Below are 13,643 nucleotides of genomic sequence, written 5' to 3' on the forward strand. Positions count from 1 at the left end.
TGGACAAAAATAAACAATTCCAAACGAAAGAAATTTTATACTTCCCCCATTTATTTCCTTAAAAACTCTCGATGCATGCAACGACTTAGAAAACAAATCACGAGAAGCTCCGCTCAAGAAAAAAAAACCGACTAGCCCCGCTAGTCAGAAACAACTGAGAGAAAAGATCGAAATTCCAATACTCAACAGGATAAGACCAGCCCCGCTGGTTACACGGAAATCAGACTAGGCCCCGCTAGTCGAGAAATGATAGGATATGGGGAAGAGATATCACCATACGGGTAAAGGAGCCTCTCAGGCTCTACCTACCCTCGACTGCCACTCACACATAGATTGTGTGAGGAGGAGAACTAATAACCTCGACTTCCAATCACACATAGATTGTGTGAGGAGGAGAACATTACCTCGACTGCCACCCACGTGAGGAGGAGAATAAGCTACCTCAACTGCCACTCACAAACACAAAGTAAGTGAGGAGGAGACCTAATCACATGACCCGAGTATGGTGAGGAAAAACAATCGAAAACCAGCAAATCCATAAAGCTTCCCCATATATCTCACGAGATAAAATCAATGTATTCAACGACGTGACCCCGCACGCCAAGATTTCTCTCAAACTCAAAATAAATAAGTGAGAAATAATAATAAATCGACGGCGTGTCCCACACGCCAAAATATTCTCAAATCCGTAACCAAAACCGGAAATTAGTAAAAGCAAATCCCATTTCCAACAAAAATCTCTCAATATCTCCAAGAAACAAACCAAATCCAAAATCATTAATTAGGCATTCCCAATGCCAAAACCGAAAGTCAAGAAAATAAATGAGAAAAATCCAACTCCATCGAAACTCATCTTGAAAATCTTCCAGGAGCTTAAATCTGCGATTAGAAATATACTTAATTCCGGAAATTACCTCAGAAATAAGTAATTCGTCAAATAACACTATAAATCATAACCAACCTTTGAACTCATTATTGAAAGCAAAACCACGATATAAATCGAAATCAAATTCCGAAAATTAATTCATTTGCTCAAAATGTAATATGAATAATCACTAGAGCATTATTTTAAGAAATAAATGCATGCATCATTATTTAAAAACAAAAGTCCACTCACAGTACTATTCTGACGATCACGCATTCGTGTTCCGTCATCGAGCAATAGCTCGGTACGTCGTCCTGTACACAATTATATTCCGTGAATAATTCTTCAATAATTTAATACAATTCCTAAAATCAACTCCTCATAATTTCACCTCCCAATTCTCCTCGGATTTAGCCCAAATTATACCACTAATACCAATTCGTTAATTTAAAGGTTCCAAGGCAGAACCGAGAGATATCCGACGGTCGGATTCTCGTAATTCGATAATCGAAACCTTAAATTTCAAAATCCATATATAATTCTAAGTTTCTCCAAAAATTACCAAATTTCACATACAAGCTCTACACAATTAATAGGATTTAATGGGCTAAAAACCGGAATTAAAACACTGCTCTACGCGCCACCACGCGCTACCCACAGTGGCGGCGCGTGGGGACCACGCGCCGGCGGCGACCTCCTCCGATGACCACCAAACTCCGGCACTAGCATCTATACAACAAGCCCAACCAACTTCTCAACTACAACATCAACCAATTTTACCTCGACGTGGTCGAATCAAGCCGGTGAAGGAAAGCCCCGAAGCTCCAAGAACCCTAGAAATGAAAAATTGTCAATTCGACTTCTACAATACAAATTGGAATGAACCACCTTAGGGGAAATAACCTCCATCAAAAACCGAACCTTCGATGGGAATATGGTGGCCGGAGGTGGCCGGAATGGCCGGGAATCGGCAAAATCCCAAAACTGCAACCGGAGCACTTCTTGCTTCGATCCGGGCTTTCACGGCCAAAACTCCCCAATCCCAGGTCACTGGTATCACGAGCGGGTTGAGGCGCCCCTGTGGTGACCGGTTGCACGCCGGATGGTGGCCGGAATGTGAGGAATCGGAGGGAGGAAGAAAACCCGAAGGAGAAAGGGGGAGAGTCGGGGGAGAGGAGAGAGAAAGAGGGGTGGGTTTCCGGTTTTGGAAACCTACCCGGGTAACTTTCCATATATATCAAAAATTTACCATGAACAGTAATTTTCGTAATTCACTCATAACTTTTGCATACGAACTCCGATTCAGGTGTATCACATGTCCACGGACTCGGTTTAACGTCCTCTACGACTTTCAAGAAGGAAGTTTTCTCAAATTTTGGCCCGATCAAAAAGTCAACTTTTAGGGCCACTAAAATACCGAATTAGAGTAAAAAGTGAGAGTAGTTGTCGTTTACCGTCCAAATGACTAATAAACGGGTAAGTGAAAATACGGGATGTTACAATTTTAAATGCTCACGTTCTTGTATTAATAGCTGCAATTTCCTTATCAAAAAAATTAGTATAGATTAATCGAAGTATTAGGTGGAGGAGTGAATTAAAACTGGAGTTGCTGTGCTGCTTTCTTGATTTTAACATTTTCGTCCCTCACTTTCAATACTTCAATAAGGTTTCAATACTTTGTGGCTAGGCATAGTTCGCTTGACATTATCGGAGCTCTGTGCAAGAGAGCTTCAATCATTGAGGGGGTGCAGAATTTGCTTGACATATTACAGGAGATCAGTGGGAAATATAGTACAGTTGTGAGAGGCACCATTGGTATGGGCAGGCTGGGCAGCCGTGTCATGATGCGCGTTCGACTCACATGTTTAAGGATGAACTTCTTATAAGTCTAATTTGGTGAAGCTGTCATCCCCAATATCTGAGGCTGCCAAGAGGAGAATTTACAATGTTCTGCGATATTTCTACAAAACTCTCACTGCACTGAAATAATGTCTTGCAGATTCTTCACCACAGTAAATTTACTTTTTATGAATTTCTTGGCTCTAAGACACACCTTATAACTCATTTAATTAATAAGAAAATGAATAAGAAAGGTAAAATTATTACAAAGACTCTCTCTAATACACCCATATGTATCATATTATGAGGCAAGAAAAGGGAGAAGTTGATGACACATTGACACCAAGAGCCCCAAGTTCACTAAATGGCCAAAAGAAGCAAACCCCATTTGCATTAACATTTCTCTTTTTGAAAGGTTAGGTTTCTAGCCATGTAAGGTTGGTTTATCAAGATAATTGCACAAGCAAAATTCATCTTAAGTTGGAAGTTTCAGAACCCTATATCCAAGCCAGAAATGGCCTATAAAACAACCCCCTTGTGCACACATAACTCCATCCACACCAAAATTAAGTTTTCCCTTTCGTCCTTTCCTTTCTTATTTCTTCTCATTTTGAAAAGAGGAAGATCCGATGCAAACTTTATTTTCATTTGTTGAAGAAGTTTTGATTTTCATTTCCAACCATGAACCAACTACCATCAAATTTAGCCAATTTGGGTCATTAGTAGCTTACGAGCGTGTGATCAAAATAGACAGGGACCGCCCTATAGACGGTGTAATCCAAATCCTAGCGCTAATGCTTAAGACTGTTTATGCTCCAAAAGGTAAGCATTGCTCTCATTTTACCTTTTAGTTTTACAAGCAATGTACAAAAGAAAAGTAAAGAAATTTTAACAGCTAAAAGAACCTGTAATTATATATTCCGCCCAATAACGAAAATTTTGCTAATTTTACAGTCTCTCAATGTCATCAGTAGGGAAGAACAGACCCCTTCCTTTAGACCAGCAGATCAAGAGATTGGCAGGACAGCTCCTATGCGGTTGTAGTAAGACCTAAAGGGTATGGTGAGTGCTTTCAGTTGTCAGTAATTTTAAATCTGCTAACTGCAAAACATGAATCTTAACTGCATAACATGAATCTCTCTCTTCATGTCCTGCCAAATGAAATAAACGAAGAGAGTTAGCAACAATTTTGTATGCTAAGTTGTCTTGATAGACATCCATGGAAGATTATAGCTGGGTGTAATGAAAGAAGTGAATAAATATGGAGAAGATAATGTGTATGACAATTAAGTAACAAACTAACAACAAAACCAAGGTTGGATAGCATCGGAAGTTGTATTATTACAGATAATGCAGAGAAATCCCGGCACGCGCTAGAGTTTTGGGAAGATTCGAACTAAGGCTCACTAAATCATGATCCAATCATGTGACAAGGAAATTGTAAGGTAGATGTTTCTCTGACATCTTGGGATTTCTAGCATGTAAAGGTTTCTCAGCAGAACATTACTCAATTGAGCAGTGGCTAAAAGACATTGAAAAAAAAAAATTACTGGAATTTTGTTGTAGGAATAGGGTCAAAGCTTGAGGGATATAACCAAGATAGTGGGAATACAGCCTCTAGAGTCGAACATCAACAATGCGCAAATGACAAGTCAAGCATACATCACTCCCTTATATGATTCCACAAAAAGCCATCTAGAAGCCAGTTCTATCTGGTGACATCCCTCCGCAAGGTTACCAATACCATCTTATATGGAGTCACATTCAACCACCCAGAAAAATGGAAAATAAAAGAAATCAAAGTATTCATATATTTATTAGTTAGGGTAGAAGAAGTACCCTTTGGTATGTGGGAAAATAATGCCTTAGACTTTGTACTCTTCAAGATGCATCCACTTTGTAGACGACCACTTGTTACCCCTTATCACAGGGCATCCACCTATACAAACCGTGACAGGAATTCAAAATTGGATGGCTGAGAACAAAGGTCATGCCAGGATAACACTTTTAGCCAATTCAGAAAATGCTTAGTAACTAACCATGCAGACTTGATGCGTCTAGACTAGCATCGGGCCTCATGCTCCAAAATAGTAATGCATCCCCCATTTTAGGTTTCACTGCAAGTCCCTGTTTACCACATTCAGATAATTCATTCCACCAACGCACAGAGCTGATATTCCCTTTGGCAGCAGGAAACACTGTTTCACCACCTTCTTCAACATCTGACCTGAATCAATGGCAAAAATGAGACAGAATACACTGGACTTATGGGAAGGGAAACCACATATTAAACACTGAGACAGGATACACTGGACTTATCGGAAGGGAAACCATCTTACAGATACATCAGAAGAGTGGCAATCCGTTGGCCTCCATTCTTGGTGTTGAACTCATCAAGGAAGTAATCAAAATGTGCATCGTACTTCTGTCCAACTTCATAGTGGAGAATTTGAAGTCCTTCTCCATGCTCTGGAAGTTGCATGTCAGATTAAGAGTCAGCAGAAAGTACATTGAATGGATGGACACACAAAAGTTTTTTTTTTTTTGACTTTGTCAAGGGGAACCCAAAAGCTTCCTAGGCCCAAGATAAACCCCTTCAGCGCATGTGAAATGCTCCAACTGTGCATTGCAGCACAGTGCCTGACCACTTTGACAGCTTCGGGGTTCGAACCTAGATTAGGGAGCACACCCAACTAGGCAAGAACCACTAGGCCACTTGCAGTGGTTGGACACACAAAAGTATGATAAAAGGAAAAGGGTTCATAAAAAACCATGTGGGGTAAAAAAATAAAGAGAAATACTGCATTTTTTGTTTGTAAACGTCTTCAAATATATATTATCTCTTTTTCAGATGAGCATTTGATCAGAGCCGTGTGGAACCTTTTCTTTTGAATCAATGGCTTTTTTTGATGAAAAAGTACTTGAGAAACTGAGAGTGACAGGTGGTGTGCATGATACATATACTCTGGTAGTCACATACCTACAGGAATAAAAGTGAAGTCTGCTATTCTCTTTTCAATATCCCTAACTACTTTATCACGTCCTCTCCTAAGAAATGTGCCAGAGCTTGTTCGGACCCTGCAGAGAAGTATTCCTTGGGTATCAAAAGAAATATCAAAAGTATCACAAGAATATATATCCTCTCACAGAGCGAAAGAAACTATGTCCTGTTTATTAGATCCAATCTTAATCTAGCAGTCTATGATTTGAGATAGAACACTTAGAAATATGTACCTACTATCTTTGCTCTTCCCAGTCTTGCTATCGACAACAGTCGACTTTGCCATGTGAGGCGTAGCAAGCTTTATCAAGTAGTCGCATTCTTCCTTGGACTGATCAATAGGACATCAAAAATTAACATTATAGGACAAAATGAAATAATCAAACACTCATTTGAATCCCATTTCAGATTTCAGAAACTTCAAAGACCATTTTAGCAATGAATTTGGCAAAGTAAACTTCTTAGTAAGTAAACCTTGCAATTGTCAGAACCTTTTAACAGAAGCTGTGCAGAGCACACTTGATAGAGGAATTGTGATAACACATAACAAGCTGAAGTGCTAACCACTTTTTCCTTTTTCACTTGGTAACACTAACCAACCCATTTTCCAGATTGTCAAGTATGGAGATGCTGTCATTTCATCCATTTCAGTTTATAACATATGCGTCCAAAATATCAACAAATTACATTGTCCTAATTAATTAACCAACAGCCTTCCAAGAACCAAAATAAAAAATTAAAAAATCGAAAGAAAATATAAAACAAAAGATAGATAGGTTTATACATATAGAGAATCAGATATCTCTCAATATAAAAGGCATCAGCACCTAATTGCTAAACACAGTATAATAACAGATGGATATATTTTCTTGACCTACAAAATCTTCAAAGGTTTTCTATGTGGATGACATGATTTTGTGATGTCACATAAGCCGATGTAAACACATTACATAAGCTAAGCAACACTAACGCATCATAATCTGATTCATACAGACAAATAGTACAAAATTATTTCAATACATAGCAAAAACAAAGAAACTAACCAAGAAATTGTGATATATGAAAGCTCTGGGCTCCCAAGAGATCACTTCGGTCCACTGCTTCTCTCTCTTCCCCAATCCCTCGCTTCTGAACACCAAAATCAATTACACATATTTCAATCCAGAATACAAAAAAAATAAAAATAAAAAATCAAATCGAACTAGCTCATCAATTCCCAAGCAGATCAAACTCATCTGGACCGTAGATTTGAAATGCGTACCTCTCAACGATCCTGCGGCGGAAGGAACTGAGATCGTTCGGCGAAGAGTCGTCGGTGCTCTCCGGAAGCGACACGATTCCGAAGGCCATGAGCATCAGAAGCACCACCGTCAGCATGAACAGCATCGACAAGACGAGCGTGAACGTCGACCATTTCGAGCTCCGTAACCGGCCGCCGTACCTCCCCTTCGCCATTGTTGAACCACGAGCTCCGAACCTCAAAGCTCTGATCGGAAACCAAAACCTAATTGGCATTCCAAAACGAACGAGAGTATTGTAATTTCTAGCTACTCAGAGACTCGGGGCTTTCAGAATCTGGGCTTGAAGAGCAATAGAGCATTTGTTTTTAGTCGTTTTGAAACGTGTCTGTTATTTATATGTCGCCGAGATTGTTTTAATAGTTTTGTTTGACTAAACTACCCTGGCCTTTTCTCCAAATGACGTTGACGGGGAATTTATCCCTGGGTAATATAGTAATTCACGTACGGTGGTTTCTGTCTCCAGGTTTCAAGAGTGTTGTGTGCTGCACATTGGTTATGACTTGAGACGGGGAGAATCAGAATGTTCAAAAGTCGTCTTCTTTCCCCCCCTTTTTCTACTTACCATCTTAATTTTTATTTAATATCTTGGGATATTGTTTTCCTTTCTGCTTGAGATTATGTTATTATTAATTTCCTTTCTGATTATTACCAAAAATTAATCCCGCCTGATTATACCCTTCCATTTATAACAGAAAGACAGAAATGATGGCTTTCCCTTTTTGTATCTTGTTTTTGGTTATAATTTTGTTGTAGGGAAAAATGGAAAATTATTAAATTCATATTCTTTTAGTGGCCTATGTAAGATATTTCATTACTGCAAAATATGGGTATGATTTTCGGATCTATGATGCCTGTCACGGAAAACACTTGAGAAACGTATCAATTGACATACGAAAATTCACTCGAAACTTCTGGTTCGAATTTTTTTTTTTACTATTAGAACTGCAGGTTCTAAGATTTCGTATGTTCAACCTCAAGTTCAAATGAATTTGATGCTCGAAACTTCAGGCTCGAGGTAACTAAAGTGCATCTTCAAGTTCACTTCTAATTTATATTTTATGCTCAAAGCTTCGGGTTTGAGTTTTACTGTTAGAACTTCAGGTTCTACTTTGAAATTTTGAACTTCTGGTTCAAAAATATTACACTCAAAATTCATATGTTCAAGGTATAGGACTGCTGGTCCGTATAAGCAACAAAAAAAATTAATTTAAAAGTACTGTAATGAAAGTACATAACAAAATAGAAAAATTGCAGGGAAAATAAATAAACAAACAAATAGTGGAAACTTCTGGTTCCGTGAATGAATAAAGTACACAGAACTTCTGGTCTGCTTAACTTTACAAATATGATGATCTTGTTTCTCTCCTCTAATTGCACAAGAACATAATCTCAAAATAAGGTAAGGAACTTCAAATTCACATTGTCATGCAGAGGATGGAACCCCAATACCCAAACATTTTGAGGAACTTCCGGCCCTCTTAAAATTATTGGGGATCAAAAATATGTGAGTTCATATGCTCGATTATATAACTCTGAGGATCTTCTGGCCCTCGTAATTGCATAAGTTCTGAAGAGCTTCATGTCACAATTTTCCAATTTACATTTCATGACCCTAGAGGAACTTCAGGTCCCCATATGATCAGGGATCAAGCAACATGCGATTTTGATCATTGTATAATTCTGAGGAACTTCTGGCCCTCGTTCAGCTTTGAGAAAATTTCATGTCACAATTTTGATTGTGTAATTCTCGAGGAACTTCGGGTCCTCGTATAATTGGATCAAGAAACTTCTATTTTGATCTCTTGTGATTACAAATTCACAATTACAACCATTATAAATTTTTCATTTGAATTGAACGAGAAAAAAAAAATTAAACAGAATTGCTGATTAAATTACAGAGCAATAATATACCTGATCGATTTATTTGACTCATGTTGCCTCTTAAGAGAACCCACATCCGATTAGCTTCTCATATAAAGCAGATCGATAAAGAAGAGTAAAGATAGTTAACATGATAAACGGAAACATATCAGAAGCAACAGCAAAATAGTTAATATGCCAATTAAATATAATATATGGAATTGAGTCATCTGCTGTACATGCAAACGTTATGATTACAAAGAAGAGTTCAGAACCATCCATTGAAAAAAAATTGATGCATCATTCATATATGCTAAAGATGAAAACAAAACATGAAGCAGAGGCTTTGGTTTAGATAGAAGAAACAAGGATAAGAACAAAAAAAAACGATCATATTTACACAATGAAAACAAAGTTGGATTTGCGTGCTTAGTTTAAGACTTTTAGGCAAAATTAAACTCTTGACTATTCAACCATTCCCATATATGAACGTGAGTGGTATCAAGGCACAAACAAATATATATCGTTCTACTATAATCATAGCAATAGAAGAAGCGTTAGCATCGGCAAGTAAAAGAAACTCATAGATCAAAATTATTGGTCATAATAAGCAACATCGTTGCACCAAATAACTGTTTGATCATCATAGAGTTAATTAAAAATAATAAAATAAGGAGAGCAAAACGTGCTGATAACGTGTTATAAAGTAGAGAAAGACGAAGAGAGAATAGTTTGGGGAGAAGTAGAAGTATCTTCATTCAGTCTCATTAGCCTCCTTTATATAGAGGTAGGGTTTACATCAAAGTACATAACTAATGAGTATTTACGTGGACAGCCATATAGATAATAATATTTACAACATTGAAGCCTTTGTTTGGAAATGTAACTTATAAATCACGTATATTCTATGAAATAATTTGGCATTTGATAGGCTGAAAAAGGAAAAAAAAAAAAAAAAAAAAAAAAAAGGTGTTTCTAAATGTACCCAGCAAAACACTTAGTACACCCAGCAAATTATTTATATTTAAATATTATTTTTAAACATCTAATTAAACCCAACAAGTTTCCCAAAGTACCCCCATCTTCATAGTTTTCCCAGCACAAAATTCTTCACCAGCATCACGCTTCTCACAAGACAAATTAGACAATGGTTTTGTTGTAATGGTGATGTGAGGCTCATTTAATTGTGTGTGTATTTGAGCGAAGAGTAGAAGCATATGGAATGACCCAATTCAACCATCGTAGCTTCAGAAACTTGCAAACAAGCACAAAGATCACGCTTCCTTTCTCTTCTCAGAGTTATTTACAGAGGCAGGCAGAAAAGATGAATCGCACTACTTCGATTGCATGAAGAAGGGGCTAAAAAGGCGCAGAGGCCGCTGGCATGCACGTTGACCTACCTAGAGTCCTCTATGCTTACCGAACTACAAGCTCCCCAACTGAAAAAAACTCCATACCCTCAGCCAGAACTACAAGGAAGTCTATTGACTGCTGCAATTGTTAGATATGGATATCATCTTATCATAACGAGTTCATACTCCTCCTTTTTTCATAACGGCCGTAATCCCATCTATCCTCCCTATTTCGATTTGTTTATATGTTTATTCAGTTTGCTGGGTACATGTTTGTTTGGGTGGGTATTTTGGAAATATTTGTTGGGTCTAATTAAATATTTTAAATACAAATAAATTGCTGGGTATATTTAGAAGTTTGCTGAGTACATTTAGAAAAACCCAAAAAAAAACCAACAACAACAACAACAGTTTATGTGGGATAACATGCCAACACCCCAAAAACAAATGACAATTGACAGAAGCCTCGATACACCCATAAGATCAATAGGAAGAAGCTGTGGAACGGAGAAAGGATGGTCAACAATGGAGCACCCCCACTGCATCTTCAATCCAAAGTTGATAAAGCCATTGGAATAAAGTTGCTTTGATACTTTCTAAATCTATGCTTAAAGCAAATAATGAAATGGGGGTGCATTGGAAGTTGTCCAACCTCTGCTGCACCAGGGAGAACATAGAAGAAGAACATTGGCAACAAAGTTGCTTTGATGCTTTCCAAACTTATGCTAAGAAGAAGCTGTGGAATGGAGAAAGGATCATCTACAATGGAACACTCGCCCTGCATCTTCAATCCAAAGTTGATAGACGACACAAAAGCTGATCAGAAGGGACAACTCAACTAGGGAAGGATAAGCTGGCGTCTTGAAGACCAGAATAGATAATTGGCATTGTTGAAAGCTATTGTTGAAAAGAAATGCTAAAGATAAAGCAAGTAAAGAACTCAGCAGAAAATATCTGAAAAGCTATGTCTTATGAAGATCGTTTTCTTTCTCTCCCACTGAATTTTTTTTATTTTTTTATTTTTTATTTTTATGACTCGGTGAGTTATAAGTAGGAGCCACATCTGTGCCTAGCATGTACAATATAAAGGCAAAGAAACAAGTGCTCAGGATACTGTCTCTGTATGGATGTGGGATTGATTACCAAATTAAGGTCCTGACTGAACAATAGATTTGTATTTCTTAGAGTGTCTAAGTTTCCTCACAAGATTCAAGTAACTTTGCACCATGCATTTCCATATCAGCTTCAAATTCTTTGTTTCACATTGGTAATAATGGTAACTAGTACTACTCCCAAATGTAAGGGATTACCAACATCAGAAGGTTATGCATAGAAGCTACTGAATTACCATAAGGATATAACTACACTCATTAGCAACTCAACCATCAACTCTGGCATGCTAATTACATGTAATCTGATAGTCCAGTTTTTGTGTCTTCCCAATTTAATTCAGAAACGCATATAAACTTTTACACAAGTAGCACAACCAGTAAAGCTATACTATTATAGGCCAACAATGTAATGGGCACCTAATGACTAGTGTTTTTAAGACTCCAATATCAGAAACTAGACTAACATAATGAACAACCAAAAAATGGAGGCAATAAGATGATAATGTGAATAAGAGTGAAACAAAAAGTTTACCAGCAAAAAATGAGGAAATCAGTCCCAATTCAGATTATCTTTGTCTGAGAATTCAGCCCTTAGAGGTCCCTTAAGACCACCGTTGTCATCACCAAGAAGCTCACGAGCAGCTTTCTCTAGAAACTCCTTGGCAGCAGAATGAACTGATTGTCTGTTAGGTGATTCATACTTCCTCTTCTTTTGAACATTCCTTTCCAGACACGTCATCTTTCCCCCCTCTGCTTTACTAATATCTCTCATACTCTGCCTCTGATCTGAACAAAATGGAAGAAGTTTTGAGTTAAAGAGATCAATTTGTTAGAAGTGATGATCCTGAGATAAAAGGCTAGAGTTGGTAAAGCCATTGGGAACAAATTTGCTTTGATGCTTTCTAAACTTATGCTGGGAAGAAGCTGTGGAATGGAGAAAGGATGGTCTACAATGGAACACCCACACTGCATCTTCAATCCAAAGTTGATAAAGCCATTGGGAATAAAGTTGTTTTGATGCTATCTAAACCTACGCTGAAAGCAAAGAATGAAAAGGGGGTGCATTGTGGCAAACTTCCAACTTCTGCTGCACCAGGGAGAACACAGAAGAAGAAGAACATTGGGAACAAAGTTGCTTTGATGCTTTCCAAACTTATGCTAAAGAGAAGCTGTGGAATGAAGAAAGGATGGTCTACAATGGAGCACCCGCCCTGCATCTTCAATCCAAAGTTGATAGAAGACACAAAAGCTGATCAGAAAGGACAACTCAACTAGTGAAGGATAAGCTGGCGTCTTGAAGATGGCAAAGAAACCCTATAAGAGGGAAGAAGCAAGTAGCAACATATTCCTTGGTCTCTCACTCCCGGCTAACTGCCCAGAACTCGAACCATGTATGCATTGCTACCCATCATATATTCATATATCTCCCCTGAACTTAAAGCCGGCAAACGCCCCAGTCTAAAGCTAAGACTTCTACAGCGTTGCACTCGTGATGATGACCTCAGTTCTGTTCCCCAGAACTGCAAACCGCCCAGTCTAAAGCTAAGACTTCTACAGCGTTACACTCATGACTAACTCGTATTCTGCTAGAGGTGACCTTATGCTAGAAAGGAAAATTATAATTTCTCAAATGCATAGGGATATTCCCCAATAATCAGCAAAAGTTCATGCAAATATATACCCTTTTCTCAGTGAAACATTTTCATTAAGTATATAAAATTTCAACAGAAAACATCAGTTCATCTCCAATCACATTTTCAAAAAAAAAAAAAAATTACACGAACCGTCTACGGTTGATCTCCACCGCGGCCTCGCTCCTTCTGAATCTGCTGCCGCTGCTTCTCGGCGAGCTTATCTAACGCCGACTGCACAGCATCGTGCCCTCCGATCAGTAATCGGGTCACAACTTCCGGATCCGTTTCGAACCGGGCCTCCTCGAACTCCTTCCTCGCGTTCTCTCTCAGCACATCTCGCCAAAGCACGCCCCGAGAGTCCGTCCACATGAAGAACCGCGTCGCCCTGAGAATGTCTCGATAAAGACACAGCGCCTCCCGGCGCGTGGTCGTCAGTCGCCGCCGATTCAGCAGCTCCTCCTCTTCGTCGTCCAGGTGTTTCTCTTTCTTCACCACGTGTCTGTCTAGCAGCTCCTCCACGGTGTCAGGTCCGTCGTGCAATAGACGCCGGGCGTTGTGAGCCGAAACGCCGTCGTAGCGGCGGAGGAGGTTCAGTGCGACTCTCCATTTCTGAAGATTCGTGGTCATCTCTGTTTGGGATTTACAGAGTTTGGTATAGAACAGTGGCTATACAAAATCA

At 38.7% G+C, this 13,643-nt stretch overlaps 2 protein-coding genes and 1 long non-coding RNA gene across 5 annotated transcripts; all 3 read right to left on the bottom strand.

Annotated features, from left to right (window-relative positions):
• Positions 1-1,117: 1,117 nt before the first annotated feature.
• Positions 1,118-2,047, bottom strand: LOC133740593 (uncharacterized). The gene is made up of 3 exons (XR_009861321.1): positions 1,787-2,047; positions 1,646-1,698; positions 1,118-1,179 (listed from the first exon to the last, which is right to left on the bottom strand). It is a non-coding gene; the product is annotated as an uncharacterized LOC133740593 (long non-coding RNA).
• Positions 2,048-3,395: 1,348 nt separating this feature from the next.
• Positions 3,396-7,321, bottom strand: LOC133740679 (probable prolyl 4-hydroxylase 3). Its single transcript, XM_062168628.1, has 8 exons — positions 6,967-7,321; positions 6,749-6,833; positions 5,939-6,036; positions 5,685-5,782; positions 5,044-5,173; positions 4,744-4,931; positions 4,544-4,643; positions 3,396-3,855 (listed from the first exon to the last, which is right to left on the bottom strand). Exons 1-7 carry the CDS (start codon positions 7,218-7,220, stop codon positions 4,570-4,572), a joined length of 927 nt encoding a protein of 308 aa, XP_062024612.1. The 5' UTR covers positions 7,221-7,321; the 3' UTR covers positions 3,396-3,855; positions 4,544-4,569.
• Positions 7,322-9,816: 2,495 nt separating this feature from the next.
• On the bottom strand, positions 9,817-13,643 carry LOC133740484 (uncharacterized). 3 transcript variants are annotated; one of them, XR_009861262.1, is made up of 3 exons: positions 13,115-13,643; positions 11,863-12,116; positions 9,817-10,996 (listed from the first exon to the last, which is right to left on the bottom strand). XR_009861262.1 is itself a non-coding variant. In XM_062168433.1 (2 exons), exon 1 carries the CDS (start codon positions 13,589-13,591, stop codon positions 13,118-13,120), a length of 474 nt encoding a protein of 157 aa, XP_062024417.1. In that variant the 5' UTR covers positions 13,592-13,643; the 3' UTR covers positions 11,801-12,116; positions 13,115-13,117. The 3 variants fall into 3 exon arrangements, 1 of the variants encoding a protein (XP_062024417.1); XR_009861261.1 differs by having other exon boundaries at positions 9,817-11,002; XM_062168433.1 differs by lacking the exon at positions 9,817-10,996 and having other exon boundaries at positions 11,801-12,116.

Source organism: Rosa rugosa, chromosome 3, assembly GCF_958449725.1.
Source record: "Rosa rugosa chromosome 3, drRosRugo1.1, whole genome shotgun sequence".
Lineage (NCBI taxonomy): Eukaryota > Viridiplantae > Streptophyta > Magnoliopsida > Rosales > Rosaceae > Rosa > Rosa rugosa.

Excerpts from the sequence above, each read along its gene's own strand:
- LOC133740679 (XM_062168628.1), bottom strand. The coding sequence starts at position 7,220 with ATGCCAATTAGGTTTTGGTTTCCGATCAGAGCTTTGAGGTTCGGAGCT. Across the intron at positions 5,783-5,938 it reads GGGAAGAGCAAAGATAGTAG|GGTCCGAACAAGCTCTGGCA; the intron begins GTACATATTTCT and ends ACTTCTCTGCAG. Across the intron at positions 5,174-5,684 it reads CTTCACTTTTATTCCTGTAG|AGCATGGAGAAGGACTTCAA; the intron begins GTATGTGACTAC and ends TGCAACTTCCAG.
- LOC133740484 (XM_062168433.1), bottom strand. The coding sequence starts at position 13,591 with ATGACCACGAATCTTCAGAAATGGAGAGTCGCACTGAACCTCCTCCGC.